Source organism: Zea mays, chromosome 1, assembly GCF_902167145.1.
Source record: "Zea mays cultivar B73 chromosome 1, Zm-B73-REFERENCE-NAM-5.0, whole genome shotgun sequence".
Classification (NCBI taxonomy): Eukaryota; Viridiplantae; Streptophyta; class Magnoliopsida; order Poales; family Poaceae; genus Zea; species Zea mays.
The window spans coordinates 49,237,844-49,260,208 of NC_050096.1; the positions used below are offsets into that span (position 1 = coordinate 49,237,844).

General features: G+C 42.7%; 2 protein-coding genes across 7 annotated transcripts; one reads left to right on the plus strand and one right to left on the minus strand.

Annotated features, from left to right (window-relative positions):
* Positions 1-1,233: 1,233 nt before the first annotated feature.
* LOC100276515 (Calcium-dependent phosphotriesterase superfamily protein) lies at positions 1,234-3,327 on the plus strand. Its single transcript, NM_001150283.2, has 2 exons — positions 1,234-1,821; positions 2,424-3,327. The coding sequence occupies exons 1-2, from the start codon at positions 1,365-1,367 to the stop codon at positions 2,978-2,980; spliced, it is 1,014 nt and encodes a 337-aa protein (NP_001143755.1). The 5' UTR covers positions 1,234-1,364; the 3' UTR covers positions 2,981-3,327.
* Positions 3,328-12,040: 8,713 nt separating this feature from the next.
* LOC541955 (enhancer of zeste 3) lies at positions 12,041-22,141 on the minus strand. 6 transcript variants are annotated; one of them, XM_035960914.1, is made up of 17 exons: positions 21,943-22,141; positions 21,739-21,852; positions 21,292-21,623; positions 20,624-20,790; positions 20,111-20,195; positions 19,852-19,989; positions 19,685-19,732; positions 19,538-19,609; positions 17,455-18,107; positions 17,174-17,324; positions 14,389-14,606; positions 14,067-14,198; positions 13,781-13,871; positions 13,642-13,689; positions 13,422-13,550; positions 13,255-13,332; positions 12,041-12,641 (listed from the first exon to the last, which is right to left on the minus strand). In XM_035960914.1, the coding sequence occupies exons 4-17, from the start codon at positions 20,773-20,775 to the stop codon at positions 12,453-12,455; spliced, it is 2,184 nt and encodes a 727-aa protein (XP_035816807.1). In that variant the 5' UTR covers positions 20,776-20,790; positions 21,292-21,623; positions 21,739-21,852; positions 21,943-22,141; the 3' UTR covers positions 12,041-12,452.
* Between the last annotated feature and the right edge of the window lie 224 nt (positions 22,142-22,365).

Below are 22,365 nucleotides of genomic sequence, written 5' to 3' on the forward strand. Positions count from 1 at the left end.
AAATCTGGCCTGAAAATAATCAAGCTTTTTTAGGACTCTTCTCGGAACAGCAAAAAAAGATATCATATACATTGGTAGGCTACTCAACACTGAATTAATCAATGTGAGCCTACCCCATTAAAAATATGCTTTCCTTTCCAACTGCTAAGTCTTTTTTTTAATCTTTCTTCCACCCTTTTCCAGTCCGCATTTCTTAGCTTTCTAAAATGAATTGGGATACCTAGATACCTCAACGGCAACACTCCCTCTTGGCACCCAAATAGGTCTATGTAATGGTCCACGGCTTGTTGAGCTTGACCAAAACAAAACAACTCACTTTTATGAAAGTTTATCTTTAACCCTGAGGCTTGCTCAAACGCACATAACAAGAGCTTCATGTTTCGAGCTTTGTCCAGGTCGTGATCCATAAATAAAATCGTATCATCAGCATATTGAAGCATTGAAATACCATCATCTACCAGATATGGTACTACTTCAACAACTTGTCCATCCGCTTTGGCTCTATGTATCAAAATAGCTAGCATCTCAGCCACAAGGTTGAAAAGCAATGGAGATAGGGGATCACCCTGCCGAAGACCTTTTCATCGCCAAGAGTTGATCCAAGATGACCTATAAAGGAACAAAAAGTTCATCTCGTTAAGGTCTTAAAACCGTGAGGTTCTAAAAATATCAGTGCATCTTCTAGTACTAGAAGGACGACAGGGCGGTACGAATCGTCCAGGTCGTAGCACTAGCAGGAACCGGAAGAACAGAGGCGGGCTTGGCCGCTTGGCCCCCCCCTCGCGTTCACTCCACCACCTTTTCCTTCATCTTTTGATCGACGCCGACCGTCTCACACAGCCCAGGACCCCACCGGAGAAAGGTACAGAGTCAGTCACACAGCATGTTAGCGTTAAAGACGTGACAGCCCTATATTTTCTTTTCTGGCACAGCACAATGCCCCTCCTCAGGCATCCCGTCCGGTGCTGGCCTGGCAAAAGCCGTTGTCCTCATGCTCCCGCCGGTCCCCGGCCGCCCGATCCCAGCGTCACGGGACGGGAAGCTGCGCGCCGGCGAGACGATTTCCTGGACCACATGGCATGCATGACGACGTTCGCATCTCACACATCGACCAACCGTGGCCGGCCGCGCTAATACTGACAAACCCCAAAGGTTCTGTCCCCAACAAACAGCCACCAGAACCTCACCTAAACCGCTCGTTTATATTCTGACAGCACAACAAAGCATCCCAGCTCTCACTCAGCTTCTCGCCCGTAAACCAAATTCGTTTCATTTGGTCAACAAACAAGGAAGCCCTTAGCCCTCCCACCGTGTCCATCTCCACTCGCCAGTCTCAGCCCGCCGGCCACCCCCCACATCTCGCCATGTGCGGTGGGTGCCGCCGCCGCCAATGTGGCCCCGACGGGACGCCCGACGGCGGCCGCCGGGGCTGCGGAACCGTGATCGCCGTGCTGGCCCTGGCGGCCGCCGCGGCGGTCGCGTTCCTGGAGAGCGCGGCCGGCGGGATCTCCTACGCGGGGGACGGGTGGCTGCACGAGTGCGCCAAGTGGGACGCCGAGGGCGGCAGGTTCCTGGCGTCCACCTTCTTCGGCGGCGGCGTGGCGGAGGTGCGCGCCGGCGAGGGCGAGGCCGAGGAGCGGGTGGTCGTGGCCGACCCCGTCGCGGCCGGCCGGGTCGCGCTGGGGCTCGCGGTCGACGCGCCCAGGCGGCGCCTGCTCCTGGTCTACGCCGACCGGCCGCCGCGCCTCGGCTACGCCGCGCTGGGCGCCTACGACCTCGGATCGTGGCGCCGTCTCTTCCTCACGCGCCTCGACGTGCCAGGTGTGTGGGCCTCTCGGCAGTACGGTTACCCTGTTTGCTGATTAGGATAGCACTGTCTGTTTCGCCAGAGGGAGCCACCGTGCACCAGGAGTAGATCACTTGGCCTCCGTATGCTCCGCCGCCGCCAGATTTCGTTCGCTCGGATCCTAGAATTTCTCCGGAATGTTTGATGGAAGGCATTAAATTTTGTCTAGACTTCCATGAACGAAGCCTGCAGCTGAGCTGCATTCCGTAGTTCGGTACAGGGCACTAGGGTTTAGAGGTGTTCACTTGTACGTGTTGGACAGGACGTAAAAGAGGAAAAACAAACGGCAACAGCAGAAATTCCTAGTGAGGTGAAGCTGACCGCCTGACATGTTAGGGTAAGTTTGGAAAGTTTTAAGAAAATCGTGTTATATTCTCGCGGAATTTAAGAGAGCGATGTTGCTCGAGAGTCGAGACACGTGAATTTTGTGTTTCAGACGCTTTCAGCTAGTACTGGTGTTCTAGATTTACTTCTAATGAAAATTGGGTTGTTTGATTCACACCGCACAGCCAGCACAAAACTTCAATTTTCACTACCACGTACAATACCTTCATGACGGAGCCTCCTTGACTCGCAGGCGAGTCTACATTTCCCGACGACGTCGCCGCCGACGAGGAAGGCAACGCCTACGTGACCGACGCCAAGGGAAGCAAGATCTGGAAGGTCGGGCCGGACGGCGCGCTGCTCGGCGTCATCAAGAACGCCACGTTCGTGCAGCGGCCGGGCCTGCGCCACAACCTCGTCGGCCTCAATGGCATTGTCTACCACCCTAACGGCTACCTCCTCGTCGTCCACACCTCCGGCGGTGACTTCTTCAAGGTCGACCCGAAGACAGAGACCGTGCGCGTCGTCAAGGTGCGGGGGTCGCTGAGGCGAGGGGACGGCCTTGAGCTGCTCTCCCCGACGAGGCTGGTTGTCGCCGGCCTGCCGAACCGGCTGGTGGAGAGCTCCGACGACTGGGAGACGGCGAGTGTCACCGGGCAGTACGTCGGGCCGGTCCACCGGATCGGGTCGTCGGCTACGGTGAAGGACGGGGACGTGTACGTCAACCATATTGTCGGGTTCGGGCTCGGCAGGAAGAAGACGCACGTCCTTGCAAGGGCGGTGTTCTCGCCGTTGGCAGTGACGAGTTGACGGGCCGGCGCCTCCGCGCGCGCTCCGTCGTGGGATCAACAGTTGCTTTTTGCTAAGCGGCAGTTCATACTTATGGACTAGAACTAATAATTAGTTGCTAAAATTAGTTGAGATATTTAAACAATCTAGGTAATAATTCAACTACTAGCTACTTTTCGCAAATTAGCTATTTGTTAGGTAACTAATTCGACTAACAATTTTAGTCAATTAATTATTAGATCTAGTTCATTCAAACACCCCATAGATGCTCGTAGTACTTTTGTTCCTACACTTGACACGTTGCCCAAAGATACAAGATTGTATTGTTTGGTACATGCATGGCGGAGGACCCAATAAAATACCAATAGTAAAATAAATCTCTATACCACACTCTATTGTTCCTAGCCGACTAGGATTACCTCCGCTTAGCTTCACGAGCCTTCGTCGTCTACCCAATCGCCAGCTCCACGTAGGGATGGCAACAGAGAATTCCCCGCCGGAGAATAGCTCCCCATCCATGTCCCACGAAGAAAAAATTTCTCCGCGATGATCCCCACGAACACTTGCGGGGAACATTTCTTCCACATCCCTGTTCCCCACGGGGATCCTCATCCCTTTTAAATTATAATTAAGACATATGTTCTTTGTTATTAATGTTAAACATTGTCACTTATATACATTATCAAATATAAAAAATTATTATGCATACATCAAAATAAACACATTTGTACAATTAGTGTTCTCTTGACAAGGTAATTATTTATTTTTGTTGTTAACTAGTACATAAAAAACATAGTCACGTGTATGGTTAACGGGTCCCCGCGGGGATGGGTAATGCTTTCTCGTCCCCATCCCTGCTTACCCGTTGGGGGATATATTTTTCTCATTTATATCCTCGCGGGAAAGTTTATTCCCATCTTCATCCCCTAATGGAGGAATTCCTCGCGTGGATCGGGTCCACATTGCCATCTCTAGCTCCACACGTCTCCATCTAGACTTAGCTTCGCACTTCGTCGTCTGTCTGCACTCGCTTCGCCCATCACCTAGCTCCACCTGTCTGGCGCGACTGTCTGGCCTAGCTCCGCGATTCACCCCTAACCCCTATTCCGTCCATCGCCTAGCTCCGGTTCCTATTGTATTACAGCCCCTATCGCCATTCGCTCGTCCTTGTTCTTAGAACGACGAGTAGCTCAAAGCAAATCAACACAACAGCCTCCGCCTAGCTCACGCAACAAGATGACCAATGATTAGTTAAATGATTTGATGATATGTTATATCAAAAGAGAAATCTTAAAAGGACTTGATCTTCATAAAATTAAAAGATGTCTCAAAGTAAGAAAATATATAAATGCAGTTGTCTAGGTTTTCTAGAACTAGACTAAACTAGAGGTATATTCTTATATCGTTTTACTTCAATTTACCATCATTAACTTATTTTCTATTTTTTTCAGAATTTACTTACTTTATAATATTTGGTTGTAAATAGATTATTGACATGATGACTCTTGAATAAAATATTTTCATATTTATCGATTATTTTATAGCTATAAATTGTTTTTTTTTGACGAAGGGGCGAAGCCCCCTATTTCATTAAGAAATAGGAAAGTTTGGCACATCCGTAACTACGCGGCACACAAACCAAAAGGATCGCACACGGTCAGATCCCTATCTAGACTCTAAACACTATCAAACTAGATCAGTGGAGAGCCTAGGATAGCAGATGAAGTTTGACCTACGATTAACCACATAAGACTTTCTTATTTACAACTCATAACCAGACAGGCAGAAGCAACAAAAGGAACTGAACTAATCCAAGCACCAAAAGAAATGCAAGCATCAGCACCATCTTCCAAGTTCCAGCTTCAAGATCAACCAGAAATACGCCTGTCTATAGGGCACCATCCAAAGGCCCCACCGAACGCCTCACTTGCCGTCTTTCGGATTAGCTTGCTTCCTAGGACCACCATTTTTTGCTTCTTCTTTTTCTGACGAGTAGCCCAGGAGTCCAGCCAGAAGCAGCAAAGAAAAATGATGTTAGAAGGATCAAACAAATTTTTATTTCCAAAGCACCAATCATTTCTAGTGCGCCAAATAGCCCAGAATAAAGCTCCACAACCAAACAAAACCAGATTAGCAGTTTTGTCTTTTGGTTTACATAACCAGTTGTTATAAAAGGTTGCTGATGCTACTCGGAATCAGTCTCAAATTCAAGGCCACTTGAATCACTCTCCACATATATTTCGCAATGGGGCAATGAAAGAACAAATGATCAATAGATTCATCAACTCCACAGAAACAACATTCCAAAGAACCATTCCAGTTCCTTTTCTTCAGGTTGTCCTTAGTAAGAATTTTATTTCTCACAACCAACCAAAAGAAAATCTTGATTTTCTGAGGCAATTTAGATTTCCACAAAAACTTATATGGAATCAAAACTTGATCTTCCATTTTCTTTTTGTAAATAGAATTAACAGAGAAGCCTTTTTTCCCAGATTCCACACATTTTTGTCCTCCTGCCTCCTGGTCAGACAAAATCACATGTTTACAACAACTCACCAGCTCATCCAATAAGACCCTCAAATTACCAACAATCCTTCTTCTAAAAGTGAGAGCCTCAAAATTAGATGTTAATGCAACATTAACCGTTATATCTTTGTCATAAGCCAAGTCAAAAAGAACAAGAAACTGAACAGACAAAGACAGATTACCAATCCATATACTTTTCCAAAAACTAGTCTTCAGACCATTATCCACAACAGATTTACAAAATTTGTAAAAATTATCACGCATACTCAGAATTTTTTTTCCAGAAATGAGAATCACCTTGTTTTTGCTTAATCAAAATAAGGGGTTTTCCCTTAATATATTTACTGGCAATAATTTTTTGCCATAAGCCATTCGAAGTTTCTATATTCCAAAGCCATTTAGACAATAAGGAATCATTCATAAACTCGAGATTCAGAACACCCAGACCTCCCTGGCTTTTGGGAGAGCACACCGACAACCAATCCACCAAATGAAATTTTTTGGACTGACGACCCCCTTGCCAAACAAGACGCCTCCTAAGAATATCAATTTTTTAATAACCGACTTAGGGGCAGGATAAATCAAGAGCATATATAAAGGGACATTGGATAAACATCTGTTTAAAAGAGTTAGTCTACCTCCTAGACTCATAAATTTTCCCTGCCACCCAGCGAGCCTCTTTTCCAATTTCTCAATCATGGGTACCCAAAGACTTTTATTTATCTTCTTATTATCAATTGGCACCCCAAGATATTTCATAGGAAGATTACCAATAGGACAAGTGAAGATATCAGCATACAAATAGTCAATCTCCTTAGCATTTCCAAAACACAAGATTTCACTCTTGTGAAAGTTAATTTTCAAACCCGACATGCTTTCAAACAAACACAATATGAATTTAAGATTTCTGGCACCTTCTAAGCAATCTTGAATAAGAAAAATGGTATCATCAGCATATTGTAAGCAGCAACACCCATTGTGAATGATATGAGGAATCAGACCCACAATCAGACCCTCAATTTGAGCTTTATGAATCATGCTCGCTAAACCATCAGCAACCAAATTGAACAGAAGAGGAGAAAAAGGATCCCCTTGCCTAACCCCTTTATGAGTAGTGAAGTAAGGCCCCAAAGTATCATTAGTTTTAATGGCTACTTTGTCACCACGCACAATTCTCATTACCCAATCACACCAAGTGCTCCCAAAACCTTTTTTTCCATCATGGTATAGAGGAAATGCCAATTTACTTTGTCATATGCTTTTTCAAATCAATTTTTAACACCACTCCACTTTGATTTTTTCTCTTAACCTCATGAAGAATTTCATTGAGGGAGATGACCCCATACATAATTTATCTGTTTTTAATGAATCCGTATTGAGAATCACTTATCACTTTTGTGATACAACTCGCAAGCCTGTTATTCAGAACTTTGGATATAATTTTGTAACACGCATTCAAAAGACAGATAGGTCTGAAATTCTTCATGTCAACCGCATTATCAACCTTTGGTAATAAAGTAACCATCCCATAATTCAATCGTTCAATCTTAAGATTTCCATCATAAAAATCTTTGAATAAATTCAAAATATCCGTTTGAATCAAATCCCAAAAGTTTTGAAAGAATTCCGCAGGAAAACCATCCGAACCAGGAGCACTATTATGTTTCATCTCGAAAATAACTTTTTTAATCTCATTAATAGAAAATGGAGCCGTCAGGAATGACCTGTCATTGTCCGACAACTGATTCATATCGAGATTAGAAATATTAATACTAGATAGCACAGAAGGGCCAAAGAGATCTTTATAATAAGAAGAAGCAATTTTATTGATGCCTTCAGAATCATTTACAGAAACACCTTCATGATTCAAAAAGGGGATTTTAACCCGCCGCTTCCGGCCTTTCGATAAAAGGTGAAAGAATTTAGTATTCTCATCACCCCCATTGATGAATTTTTCTCTCGCTGTTTGTTTTCTTTTTTGCAAATTTCTTCTTCCATGATTTTTTTCAAATTCCACTCCATATCGAGCTTTTTGATTCTTTTAGCATCCAAAATACCCATAACTTCACATTTTTTATCTAAAATGTCAATTTTTTCCATCAATTCTTTTTTTTAATTTCAAATATCTACCTTCAACATTAATATTCCACCCCTTCAACATTTTTTAGCCGCTTTGTTTTTTCTTTCCAAATATCAATACTCTTTTTACCTCTAACAGTCAGAGCCTAATTATTTTCAACCAAAGTCCTAAACTCAGGTCTCAGCCTCCAACATAATTCATATCTAAAATCTCTCTTAGCAGGGGTAGAAAAATCAGTTTTAAGACATAAAGGCACATGATCAGAAAAGGATCTACTAAGACCAGCAACATTCACATTATTATAATGCAGATCCCACTCTGGGCTAACAAGAAATATGTCCAACTTCTCATAAGTGTGGGGATTTCTATTATTAGACCAGGTAAAAAGCCTACCACTAAGATCCAATTCAATCAGATCATGAACATCAATAATAGAATTAAATAAGGAACTCCACTTATTGGTACCACCAGGCTTGTTCTTATCTGACTCTTTTCTAAGAATGTTAAAGTCGCCACCAATCAACATTGGATGAGAGCAATTGGAACAAAAAGAGGACAATTCACTCAGGAATTTCTGTTTATGATCATTTTGAGCAGCCCCGTAAACATTGATAAAATTCCAAATAAATCCTGATTCTTTTTGAATCACCAGAGTCCGAATCATAAATTCACCCAATTCTTTCTCTCTAACATCAAACATGTCAGAATCAAAACCAACCAGCAAACCTCCCGATCTACCATTAGGGGGAGACCAGACCCAAACAAAATTCCTGTTACCACTAATGAAGTTCAACCAAGAGTCATCAAAAAAAATTTGTTGGTTTCTTGTAAACCAATAAAATCGATCTTCTCTTTCCTGATAATATCCCGAAGGAACTCACTTTTTACTTCTTTTCCCAGACCCTGACAATTCCAAATCACACCAATCATTCTAAACAATTCTGGGTATGCCCTTCAGTCTGACCTCTCCACTTAATAGGGATGTTCCTATTATTGGGAGATTTGCTACCCTTATTTTTCTTTCTCACTGTTTTTTTCCTGTGATGAATTTTGCGGCCTTTTCTGAGAACCATAACATCATCAAGATCAGACAAAGCATCATCCACACTTTCATTATGACTATTATTTTCCACATCAGAAGTAATACAGTCTACTTTGGAATTATCAACATTAAGTTTAACAGATTGAACAACTAAATTTTTTCTGGAAAGCTCTAAGGATTTAATCAGGTTTAAGTTTTCCACAGCATCATTAAAAGAAGAACCTAATTCAACTCCAATTTTATGAGCAACATCCATAAGAACAGCATTATCAGTATTAAGAACAGAGAACGGATTGTATGACGTACCTTTGTTGATGAATGCATCTTTAGCCATTGCTCTTGCTGCCGCTTTATCTCCAATCTTCATTTCCTCCGTAGATTCCAACCTCCTCCTCCTCCTCACTCCTTCTGCCAGATCTCCTTCCATGGCTCCTCCTTTCTTAACTCCAACATTCTTACCACCCTCATCAGAAACATTTGTATTCGTTTTCTTTTTCTCTTGAGTAGGAGAAGGAATAAGGTCATCATCCTTGATGAACTCCTCCAACTCTTGAGAATCCAACAAATCATCCTCACTTTCATTGTAATCATCATTATTACCTGACTGTCAAGATATCCTTTGGTTCCTTCAGAACCTTTCCCAGACTTCATACTCTCAAACTGTTCAGACAAAGACCCAGCAACATTGACATGACTAGAAGACACCTTTAAGGGAGATGTTTCCCTTAACATCCCTGCCAGATTCTTCATCACCACTTTTGGCCTTTTTAACAAATTTTTCAAAAGAGAGGTCACCAAAACCTTGTCTATCTACAGAAGCCCTCTTGCCCAGGTTAATAGACTCATCATTCCACCCTTCATCAGTAATATTATCAATTTTAAAGAAGATGTCATACAGAAAAGGTTTGACACCAACTTCAATGATAGGGGGAATCATAGCCACACTCTTAACATGAACTTTAAATCTAACAATCTCTTTAGAGTTTAAAGAGGTAATATCCACTTCTTCCACAGCCCCAATAGTAGAACCCAATTCACAGATAGCCTGGTAATTCTGAAGTTCTTCAGGCACATTCTCAGCCACAATCCATACCGAGTGCAGTTTGGATTTGGGCTTAGCCTGAGAGCTCCAAGAAGATACAGAGATTTTTGCACCCGACAATTTCATTTTCAGTTCAGGAAAATTAATCATCTCATCCAGCCTCTCTTGAGAAGGAAATTGCATTAGAAAACCAGAGTGACACTTGGTAGCTTTCCAAGTACGGCCCCAGGGGAAATGAAAACCGAAATCCTTCTCAAGATCCTCAGCCGAGATCAAACCCTCAACAATTTTAACCAGACCAATAAAACTGCGCTTCGGTTTGTTAGATAACGGCTTGGAGAAATGAGAAGAGTAAAACCCTAGCCCATCCGCCGCCATCCCGACAATAGGCATGCTGGGTTTGTTCTGTTTGGGGAGAACACACCAAGCGGTATTGTACGTTTCCTTGCGACAGATCTCACACCACAAGGATTTGAAGCACTCCCTAGCATGATGGCCATCCATACTGCATTTTTGACAGAAAACCCTACGCACCATTTCATTCTCTACTTTTAGAATGGTAGGGGGAGGGGTTTTAAGAATACCTGAATGGCCGCCATCGCCGGAAGAAGAGATAGGGATGTCATCCTTGCTCTCGGGTTTTCCAGACCCCGGCTTCAAACGCCAGCTGAGGCTCCGGTTTTTTCCCCAAGATTGGGAACCCTGCGGGGCTTCTTTCGGCCCCCAACGGTCCCAGTTAGGGTTACGATTCTTCGGATCCATCTGGAGCGGAGCCGCCGAGAGACCCGGGAGGGGCCACTCCTCGGCAATTGTCGGCGGACGAAACGGAGAGAAAACCCAACCACCGCAGAAACTAGCACGCGACGAACACGGGAGAGACCAGAGACGAGAGAGACACGACACGAGATGAGGGAAAGAATGCGAACCCACGTAGTCGGACAGAAACCCTAGACGCGTACCTGAAGGAAATCGCCCATTGTGCGCCGCTTCAACTGCCTGCCGCTCTGGGCCGAGCGAAGACGACACCGCAGAAGACCGCCCAAAGCAAGGATGCGAAGGGGGCGGCCCAAGATCCGCGCGCGAGTCGCTACGGGCCGACGATGAACAGGAGCGCAACGCGGGAGAAGCAGGGCTCCGCCCCTTCTTTTTTTCCATCTCATTTTCTCCCCTTCTCCGTTTTGAAGCATTCCCCATAGCTATAAATTACTTATGAGATATTTTAGATTGTGTTGTAAATTTTTCTTTCGTTGTTACATTAGCAATACCTCGATTTTACCATCCTCCATCACTGAGTGCATGCAAAACATGATACTTGAATCTATTACTGGGTCGATTCTGAATTCTGAATTAGCTGTCGTGATATGTAATGGACGCATTTTACGTGAATACGTTCAACTATCCACATCGTGTAAAATGAGCTTGGTCATGCATTTTTCGACGACTCTCCCTCCTCTGCGGGTCTATATGTGCATAAGTGTGCTGATAGGCATGCTTACTTTTCGCGTAGTGCATTGGCATGCGCGTTCTATTAGGCTCGAGCACTTTTTTTTTGGTTGGGCATGTAAACATTGCATGTATTTTTTTAGTTTGCCTTTCATTTTAAGGATTTTAGAGTTTTTTCATCTTTACTAGTTGTTTTTATTTTTAACTCTATCTTTCACGTGAAGGACTTCGAAGTCTTTTTATCTTTACTAAGTGTTTTATTCTGCTTTCATATGAAGGTATTCATGATTTTTTTTTCTTTCTGTTACACTCGACATAGTTACATTTATAGATTTACGAAGGGTGCATGCCCTTATGGTTCATTGCTACAAAGGTAGTACAAGTGTGAAAACAACAAAATGTAAACAAATTTTCTGGTTTCTTTGCACAGCTTCAGTATCTTAGGTCAGCCCCTCAAACCCTGATATATGTACTTGGATTGAGAACCACACTGTTAACTGTACGAGCTTCGGAAGACCCCCTTCTATCCTGATGAAGCATATCATGTCTTGGAAACTAGGGATAGATAGATTATATAATTTGAGCATATTATAATCTTAAACACAGACCGTAAGTTAGATTATATAATCTAGATAGGTTATAATCCCAAACAAACAGACGTTTAGCCTTGCCTATAAATGTTCTTTTTAATATTTGAAAAGAGGGCGTAACTGTACAATCAATCAATCATGCTTGTCTCTGCAGTCTGCACCCTCTCTACAGCCAATAATGTGACATGCAAATACCCTAGTTTTAGGTTCTAGAAACACTCGTACTGAGGGGTGTTTGGTTTACACCTCCTAAACTTTGGTTGACTAAAATTTAGTCACTTTTAGTTTCTAAATTACCACACTGTATGACTAAATGAGACCTCCTAAACAGAAATTTTAGAGACTAAAGTTTAATTTCTAAAATTTAGGAGGGTGACTGAAGAACACCTCCTAAATCATTAAATACTTCCTGCAACAATGTGTACATTTGGCAAATAAATTCCATCCCTCTTGCCAAAAAAAAATACAAACAAGGCTATAGTTGTAGCCATCTCAGCTATTTGATACTCTAGCAATGGCCACACCAGTTTGAAAACCTGTAAGCACTAACTTTACTCAACCTAACAAGGTTGTCAGTTTGTCACCTTCCGACCTAAGGTAAAAAATATTTATATGCACTTATTCCCCAACTTGATGTATGGGAGTTTATTCACTAATGAATATACAATATGCTTATCTACCAACGAAGTCCTCGTATAATGAACTAGGACTAAATCATGTATTAAATATATAATTTACTGCATATTGTATCATCCGGAGCTGCTCTTCAGCTATCGAGCAACTTTGTGTGCTCGATGGTGAGAGACGGATGCTTCGTCCTTCTTTGACCCTTCGGGTCTCCTAGCCCAAGCTGGAGCCTGGTCAGGCCCATAACGATAATCATAGAAGAGTTCCTCACTAGCCTCAATATGCTCCTTCGCATAGATACCAACCCGATGGTCGCCAGCCACCAGCATCACCTGGAAAGTATGATGAATTTAAGATGAGCAACATAATAAAGAACTAACGAGCTGTTTCGTCGCCCAAATGGTAAGGAAAACGCAGACCAGACAAGATTGCGGGACATAAGGACGAAATTTTATTTGATTACATAGGTTAGGAGATGTATTAATCTTGTATATCTACTGTGCTCACGGAGCCTTTAAAGCTGGTGCATCCATGAGCAATACAACGATGCCGACAATTTTTTACTTACCTCCTATGCCATCAAAGAAGGTAAGTAAAAAAATACCGGCATCGTTGATACACTAGATTTATAGTGTTTATACGAGCACGGAATCTCCATGAGCAGAGAATACGTTCTCTATATAGAATGGTACTGGTTACCCATGGGACTCGATTACACAAATGTGGAACAGACATTGGATAACATGACCTATTACCTGACGTAATCAAGTTGTGTTACATCTACTTGAACCAAACGCTATTTAAGGGCTAGTTTGGCAACTTTATTTTCCCAAGGGAAAATGAACTAATTTCCCTTGGGAAAATGGAAATCTCTTGGAAAAATAGGGTTGCTAAACTAGCCCTAAATGGTATATCTAAACGGTATTCAGTAATTGCAATTCTTACCTTTGCATAGCAGTTGGGGTTAGATGAGTGATTTGCAAACTTTAATTTGTCCCCCTTGCGATAAGCATCCAACACATACTGCATAAAAGTATTGAATTCAAGTTTACTGCTTTGAACTAAATAAATATTCCAATCCATAGAAGAAAGAGAGGAGGGACAAGAAGCACCTGGTCATTTAAATCAAACAGAAATGATGAGTTTGCCCGGTCATAAATTTTGCCACGTTTGTCTGCTTCCTTGTGAGAGATCAATTCACCAGTATATTCTCCAAGATAATCATTTTTATTTACAGGATTCTACATATTGCAAAAAAAAAAAACAAAAAGGAAATTAGCCAGAACAATAAAGAAAATATCACACTCGAGGTTTTTTGTTCGGTTATCTGACCTTGATGAATGCACCCCAACCTGCAACATCAGATCTTCCTAACAAAATCTGGTCCATGGTAAACAATTAATGCAGTTAGAATTAGTACAGTACAGTGATACAAAGGGACAAATAGCACCGTGGATATACTCAGCCTCACCCTTTGTTGTTGTTTCAAAAGGAGCTTCATATTTCCACACTGATAACCATCACCTCTGGCAGGTGGCTCACCTAGTGAACCATCTCCACAGCTGAAGATAATAAATATCATGTTATGTGTGATAAGCTGTAATAGTAGAAATCATAAATCTGAATATACAACGGTACAACAAGAGAGGCAGTTAACAAAAATTACAGTTTCTTGAGTCGTGACCCTGTTGTATGATTATTTTAACTAGTTCATGAATGCATAAAGGTTGATTGTTAATTAGACCAGTGCTGATTACCTCACCCAACAATTCCTACAAACATCTGGATCACATTCACGACTGGCTGCAAAACAGGGGCACTGTCTGCTTCTGCATTGACTTTTTGCACAATGACAGCCTCTAAACTTGTTTTTGCAGCTCTTCGAACACCTATTGATTAATCATGACAAATGAGGCTTCAGAAATGAAATCAGTATCATTTTTTACTCTGCATTTTCATTAGTAAAAATACACGAAATAATTGTCAAATCATACTTAATCACTAGGAGAACGGGGTAAAGAAACAACAGAAATCTATCTGCCCAATAAAAAGGGAAAGTTAGCATAACTTGGGACGCACCCACAGTACTTTTCGCAGCAAGTTCCATTTTCCACACAGGGGCAATCTTTACCACACATTTGCTGGCACACGCATGGGTTATATTGTGTGTACCATTGCTTCCCATCACCAATTCTTTTTCTAACAGTTGGATGCCCTGCAGACTTCCAAGTATATTTCAGCTTTCGATTGCGGCCCCTCCGACGATAGATTCTTGTTCTGGCAACCATGTCTTGCTCCTAGAAGACAAGGACAAATAATCATATTATTACTAGCATAACAGCACCAACAGAAAAACAAAGGGTTTTTGAGCTGTAATAATAGTAGGCGAAATAAATAAATTTAAATACTGAAAGGACTGTGCAGATGCTTATAAAAAGAGGGTTAGTGTTGGAAGCCCCCACATGAGTGAGGTCTAGAAAGTGATAAACCGAGACAAACATGTCTCCCGCAAAAATAGAGAGGCTGCTTTGGTTCCACGACCTAGTGAGTCAGTAAGACAGCTCTCACCACTGCACCAAGCCTACCCTTCTCTATAGAGATGCTTATAAAAACAACGAAAAAGAAACCATATGAAACAGAGACGAAAAATTAACAAGGGTGGCAAGCCAATCTAATAAAAGACTCCTAGCTAAGGTGGGCTCTAAATTTTACACTATAAAATTTAAGGATAGGGCGCTATTTCTATTCATTTTGGACTAAAATTAATTAAGGGCTCAAACGGATCGTGAAGAAACATTTAGATCGTGATCCATTACCACCCCTAATCCTAGCTGGTTATTTATTTATTTTTGACTTGTCAGTTTTGACTGTGGAGTGGTAGTGAGGTCATATATTAGTCACTTCATTTGTCGAGCCAGGGTCTTAAAAGCTGACCTCTGGCATGGTGGTACTAGCGTTATGAGCCCAGATCACCAGTTGGTTTAATCAGGGGAAAAAGAAAGTGGATAAGGAGTTTCATCTAACTGCTGCTGGGGAAAATTGGATTTGGGTTCTGAGAACAAGGATGGTCCAGCCCAAGCAGATGGTGCTGATTATTGCTTCACAAAAGCATCCGGAAATGGAGGTTCAAAACAAGCATATCCAGTTGATGAAACCAGCCAACTAAGCACATGAGCTTATGTTGGGGAAGCAGTGGCGGACGCAGGACGAAAATTCAGGGGGGGCCAAAAAGACCACATGAGAGACATGATTTTCTAGTTCGCCATGTCCGTCAACCGCATGGGACAAGTCATATCGTTGCGACGAGCGAGATCTAGCTTGTCGAGCGGATTGACGTCATGTAAAAACAAAACAAGGGACGAAGGCGGCAGGAAGGGGCGAAGTCGGGTGGCGTCGCATCGGGAATGGGTCGGCGGCGAAAACAGGACAACGAGCAGACTGGTTTAGGTGGTGTCGAAAAGATTAGAGTTAGACAGGTAGATGCAAGGACTAGACCGAGAGGATCAGACGAGCAGGCTCATAACATGGTTGTTTTATGTCATGTTCTAAACCTTTATAACTAACTGTTAACTGGTTTTAGCTGGGTTGTGGCATCTAACAACTAATATTTATTTGAGGAATATAACTAACAATTAGTTGATCCATTCTAAACCTCTCGACTAATTTTAGCAACTAGCTATTAGTTTTAGAGATTTAGAACAAGACTCTATACTATCTAAAACTTTGATTTTTTTTTTCTACACTTAATACTAAATAATCATATACATAAAAGGGTGTACAAAATTGAGGGGGGGCCATGGCCTACTTTGCCCCCCCTATGGATCCGCCTCTGTGGGGAAGAGCAGCCTATGAGGCCTTAGAACCTGCATGCATGGTTATTCCTCTAGATGAGTTGGTTAGGTGGTCTGAGACTCTGAGTAGCACTCCTTAGGTCCTGAGTTTGAATTCCATTGGAAGTGAATTTCAGGTTGAGGTTAGAAAATGTCACTCGCTGGTTCCCTAGTTCAGTGCACACGAGATGGACTGATCTATATGGGGCGAATCCTCGTGTAGGGGCTGGGAGGGCTCAAAGCACGAGTAAAGATCCGACCTAATAGAGGGCAGACCCTCATGTTACACGGGGGGCAGCTTTCGTGACCTTTATCGGTCGGGGCTCCAATTAAGCTTCTTCTTAATATAATACCGTGGAGGCGGTCCTTCCCTACCTGCGAGTTTTATTGCCACCTCGTCTTTTTCTCATCTATTTATATTTATTTAGTATGAAGGGCGGGCCTGGAGCAGCGGTAGAGCCTACCTTCTGTAACCGGAAGGTCCCGGGTTCGAACCCCAGCCTCTGCATATTATGCAGGTAAGGCTTGGCGCTTAAAGATACCCTTCCCAGACACCGCACAGTGCGGGAAGCCTACGGCACTGGGTACGCCCTTTTTATATTTATTTAGTATATATAAAGAAAAACTCAGTTTCCAACCATTGATCTAATGACCCTACTTTTGATCTGGTAACAGGGGTGGCAACAGGTCTGATCACAAAAGGAAAGTTGTTTTACATACCCCCGTAGTAGCATACGTTACCTGTTTTCTGGCATGTATAAACTAGCAATTCCTTAGCTTTTCTCCTGTTGGCTCAACATTATCACAAAAGTTACTCCCAAAAGGATAAAAAAAATATCCTCATATTACCCTAATATTTAACCCTCGTAAACCCCTACTCTGTGGCCAATCATAACAAACATAATCACAACAGCATGTTAATAGGCTGAGTGCAGACCAATGTGGGAGTTTACGCACTTTTAACTGTTCTGATCTGATTGAATACCAAATGATAAGGTAAATCACACAAGCCAACAGGACAAGGAAGTGCATACCATGTAGTCTTGTTCAGTTTCTGCAAAGTCGCCTGAGATGGATTTATTCAAGAGAGGTCTCTTCGCCATTGCTGCACCATTGTTATACATGTAGTTGGCCACTTCCATGCAGGTCTTCATACCAGATAGTAAGTTTCTGGCAATGAGACAGCTGTGACCGATGCACACAAAGGATCAAATCATCAAATTAAACTAATGATGGAACTCCTTTTTTCAACAAGCCTAGGGAAACTAAAAATATAATAAAATGAAGTGTTTAGTTACATATAACATATAATTACCTGTTCTTTCCAAATATCTCTATGCCCTTCAAGTATAGATCTCGCTCTAAGGCACTCCAACATGAAAGAGTGTGCTCCAAGAAATTCTTTGTTGAAGATACTTTTTTACTCTCTCTTCCCACATTTTCAGTAGTAGTAATTGGGCTTTCTCCACAGATATCTTTGCTTGAAGTTTTCTTAGTGGACTCGTCAAGAATTTGTAGTTTATCACCTCCAGGTTCTCTAGACTCTAGTCTTGTGTCGCGAATCTCCGGAATCGAAAGTTTATTCAGTATATTGCTTGCAAAAGAAATGTCATAAGTAAAAACCTTCTGCCTTTTGCCAGGAGAACGCTCCCTGTACCTAGGTCCACGTTTTGAAATCTTGTATTTCCTTAAACTACTGGGAGGCATATCAGAGGATGCATTCTCTGTTTCAGAGGTATCTGCTGAAGGCGGAGTAGTGCTTTCTTCAGCACTAACAGAAGAAATTATTTTTGATCCACTGGTTCCAACTAGTGTCATGGACCTAATGTTGCCTTTCTCACGGTTTGAATCTTCTGATTCAGACATAATACTAACATCAACTTTGTGTGAGACAGTTCCTGATTCCATATTATATGTTGCACAGCCACTAAGACCAACATCATGAATCTCTTGAAATCCTTCTCTCCACTGTGGAAACTAAAATTTAAGTTAGCCCTGGCACACAATCAGGTAATTGCCAAGAATCTTTATAGAAATATACAAACTCAATGGGATAAATGCACTAAATAGTTGAAAAGGTATTAGGCACTTCAGTCAATTTAAAGCATTTCTATTCCTTAGAAAAAAAAATAGGTGGAGATGTGTGCCTGCTTTCTGGCTAACATCAACCATGGGTTCTGGGTCCAATTGTCCTGGTAAACCATGTGCCATGAGCGTAGCATTATGCCATAATAAGTTTTAGTTATATACTTGCAATACCACTAACGGATACCACACCCCGTTCACTCGCTCCCCAACTTGCGTCGGTTCACCTTGCTCTGCTTGCCTCTGTGAAACCCTAGGTGGCCACTGCACCTGCCCCCTCACCACCACCACATCTTGACACGTAGTGGCCATCTATGCTGCATTCAACAGCATAGCTGCTCCATCCAATATGCCACCCCTCCATTCCAATGGCCCTCCATTTCACATGTACTGTTGCTCGTTGTCATCGTCATCCGCTCCATAAAGTAGGATAGTAGAGCAGTGCTCATCACTTGCAGTAATGAAATTCTAGATCACTAATCTCATTTCCGGCCACGGCTTTTTTTCCTGGGCGCATGGGTGGCGCTCTAGTGTTCGGATTGCCGCTAGCTTTGGGACGGTGCTGTGTTTCTTTTTTAGTCCTTTAGGTTGGCTATGTGCATTAGGCAGAGGCCAGAAGTTTGTACCAAAACTTTGTATCATCTTGATGTAACACTCTTGGTAACCTTTTATAAAGCTTATGCGTATATAAGCATGTATATATTTCTTAGCAATTTGCTGCTATTAGTGGTTTTATCATGCTTTCTTTGCTGGTGTCCCCAGCAAGTTTCAGACATTGTAAACATATTTTCTTTCTTATAAGCATGGTTAAACTTGGTCAAAAATAATAAGGGTGCCACTGAAAAAATAGGTCAAAATAATGTAGAAGTTGTAGGAAAAAGGTTTCTTATGGATTGTGAAATAGGCTACCGGTGCATAGAGACATCATAAGATGGGACAATAATGTGAAGAGAGATGGAGGTCGACCAAATTTGACATGGGGGAGGCAATTAAAAGGAACTTAAAGGAATGGAATATCACAATGGAGTTGTGTTTGGATAGAAGTGCTTGGAAAGAAGCTATCCACGTGTCCCAATCGTGATTAGGCCTTTTTTCCTTTTAGTGCTCTGTGCTCTCAAAAGCTTTTCCCTCCCCTTTCTCTTTCTTTCCCCTTTTGGTGACATCTTGTTGGGTTTCAACTCTAACCTACCCCAACTTGCTTGGGACTAAAAGGCTATGTTGATGATGAAGGATAGTGAAATAGGCTAAAACAACAAGTATTTAGAAGTGGAGTAGCCAATATGGTAGTAAATTTCATTCATGAGGAGACATACTCGAAGGTAGCACTGACGACCACATGGCTTCTTGTTTTCATCAGGCTCAAAGCTGTAGGGTTGCTTCTCACTCTGCCAAACAAAATATTTTCATTTACTTAGCAGGGAAAGAATAGAAATTTCAAATGCAAGTGAACTGTTACTTACTGGGAATACCAAATTCTGTGAGCAACCATGGAGGCGACAATCAAAAACCTGAGTGAACAAATGTCCCAGGTAAATCTCAACCTTGAAAGTTTAGTTGAACCAATCGGCAAAACACAGCCTTGAAAACAGGAAATAAAAGCAACAGAATGGCAGAAGTGGAACTATACCAAGCATCTGCGGCAGAAGAGATTATCAAAAGAATCCAGAACGGCATCCATAGTTTTGTCAAGAGAAAGTTGCCTCTCTATCTTATCTGAAGATCCAGAGTTTTTCTCATTTTTCTCAAATAGGACTTCAGATCTTTCCTGTCATTTTAAGGAAAAAGCAGAGTCACTATCAAATTTTGGGAATCTTATAGGGACAGTTAACATTTATGGTATACAAGTCACTTCACTAACTTAAAATCTTATTAAAAAGGTAAACAACCTCAATTTCTGATGGAGTTGAATCAATAAACTGGCAGAGGACATTAACAACCTCTCGGTTTAACCCATGCTCTTGAGTAGCTCTCCTGTAGAAGTTACATAAAAATCAAATAAACATGAATTCATATAGAAAAATAAAGGTCAATTTCTTATTCCAGTGTGCAAATTAGCTAAATTCCATGTTTAGACAACATGGGAACTGTACAGTAAAGCTTGTCTTGAACCACTTTCAGTAGACTATACTGCATAGTGCATAGCCCTACAGGGAATGTATAATGCTCAAGGCAACAAACAGGTGGAATTTGGCATATCAAGCAGGCCATGCAACCAATTTCCTCAGCACCACATATCTGGTTTCTTTCAGCGAATGTAGCGGCCTGGTTCTGATACATGGATTTTGCCTTGATATTACATTTGGGGGGGGGGGGGGGGGGGGGGGAGCTTAGAACCTGTTTGAATATTGAAATATTTTTTCTAATTTCATTTACCATGCCATTTTTAATGAGGATCTTACCATATCAATTGATCTTCTCCCTCTGTGAAAAAGTGTTTCTCTTCCTCTGGTTCTGGAATTTCTTCATCGCTGTCACTGCAGATCAGAGCCTCGTTTCCGATTGGATCATAGTAAATTCTTCTCCTACCAACAACTGACTGATCATCAGCCATTCTTTGATTTCTGCGCTGTGTTATTTAAAAGATAGTAAAATATCAAAAAGAAAAAGGATGCGATAGTTATTCTAAGATTTTATATCAACAATGTTGCATGCACACAACTACAATCCAATCTCCCTTAAGAGTGACCATGAATATCACAAAATAGTGTCCTTGGTCATCCCATTTGGAAAACATATGAATAGAAGAATACAAATATCTAAAGTGTCAGATGTGTGATGGTAATGAAGATATAAAATGAATATCAAAGATGCTGATAGAGTTCCCACAGTAAAGGGTATGGAAATTTGCTGTTTTCCCCCAAAAGTTTTATATTTTATCATATGACTAAAGTACTCCTGCATTGGTTTGGGAGCATATCATATAAGCACATGCATTGTCGATTATACAGCCCATAACCTCACGCTAAGATTAATTTGGCACATGAGGTCATGAACTCCAACAAAAAATGTGACGCGTCATAATAAGACGTAATCAGAAGGAGGAGGGATGTAGGCAACAAAACCATACTTGTCCAGGAAGATCCAAGTGGTGTACGGAGGGATCCTCTCAACCAACGGCAGCTTCACGAACCGCACGACTGTCCGCTGCGCGGCAGCGCCCGAGCTGGAGAGCACGAGCGTCCCGGACGCCAGGTTCTCCTCCTGCATGTACACCACGTCCCTCTCCCCTATCCCGTGTGCCAGGTCTGACCCAGCGAGCCTGAACTGTCCCTCCGCCGCTCGCTGCGACAAAGCGTTGCCGCCATCGCTGCCCCTCGACGCCACCTCCGCCGCCGCTGCCACGTCGAACAGCGCGCAGGAGTGCCTCTGCAGCGTCTTCCTGTTCGCCTCCAATTTCTCCTGCAAAGAGAGCCAAATACCCAACCCACCGTCACATCCGATTGAGGAAACTAAACCCGACGCTCTACTCCCCCGGAATTTCAGTGACATGATCGGGCCGGGCGCGGTCGCTCACCTTGATGTACAAGAGGCGCCTCGATTTGATTTGGCGTATCAACTGCGTCAGGTTCCCGTGGATCGGGACAACAGAGGCGGGAGCGGCTTCCCTGCCCGTCCCTTGATCCGACCGCTGCAGGGCACAGAAGACAGGGAAACATGAAGCGGAAGAGAATCGAAACCAATCAGGTTGGGGAGATCGGCCGGTGAACCTGGGTTGCACCTTGGATCGTTGGGAGGAGGAGTCGGAGGCCTTAGATGACGAAGCCATGGCGGGCGGTGGCGCGAGTTCTGCGACGGCCCCCTTGGAGGCTTGGCTTCCGTCTCCACTCTCCAGTCTCCACACTCCGCTACGAAAGACTCCTCTCTGTTCTGTCCAGCTCTGTGTCGCAGTAAAAGTGGGGGCGACGCTGGCTCTGTGTACGTGTCGGTGACAAGTAGGGAGGATCAAAAGGACGGGCCTAGCTGGCCGTTTCCCGATTTTTTTGTTTTTGAGTCCTTTTTTGTCAAAATTTTCCAATTAGACCCCACAAAACTTAAATGCAATTTTGGACCCATTTCTCGGCGCCATGAGCTATGGCGCCGAGTTTACACATCTCGGCGCCATAGATCTTGACGTCGAGCTACCCGTCGCGCTGTCGTCCAC

What these genes read in the sequence shown, in the direction of transcription:
- LOC100276515 (NM_001150283.2), top strand. Translation starts at nt 1,365, where the DNA reads ATGTGCGGTGGGTGCCGCCGCCGCCAATGTGGCCCCGACGGGACGCCC. An exon ending in CACGCGCCTCGACGTGCCAG is followed by an intron (nt 1,822 to 2,423) that starts GTGTGTGGGCCT and finishes CTTGACTCGCAG; the next exon opens with GCGAGTCTACATTTCCCGAC.
- LOC541955 (XM_008650070.4), bottom strand. Translation starts at nt 21,990, where the DNA reads ATGGCTTCGTCATCTAAGGCCTCCGACTCCTCCTCCCAACGATCCAAG. An exon ending in GGCGCCTCTTGTACATCAAG is followed by an intron (nt 21,624 to 21,738) that starts GTGAGCGACCGC and finishes CTCTCTTTGCAG; the next exon opens with GAGAAATTGGAGGCGAACAG. An exon ending in TGTAGGAATTGTTGGGTGAG is followed by an intron (nt 13,872 to 14,066) that starts GTAATCAGCACT and finishes TATTATCTTCAG; the next exon opens with CTGTGGAGATGGTTCACTAG.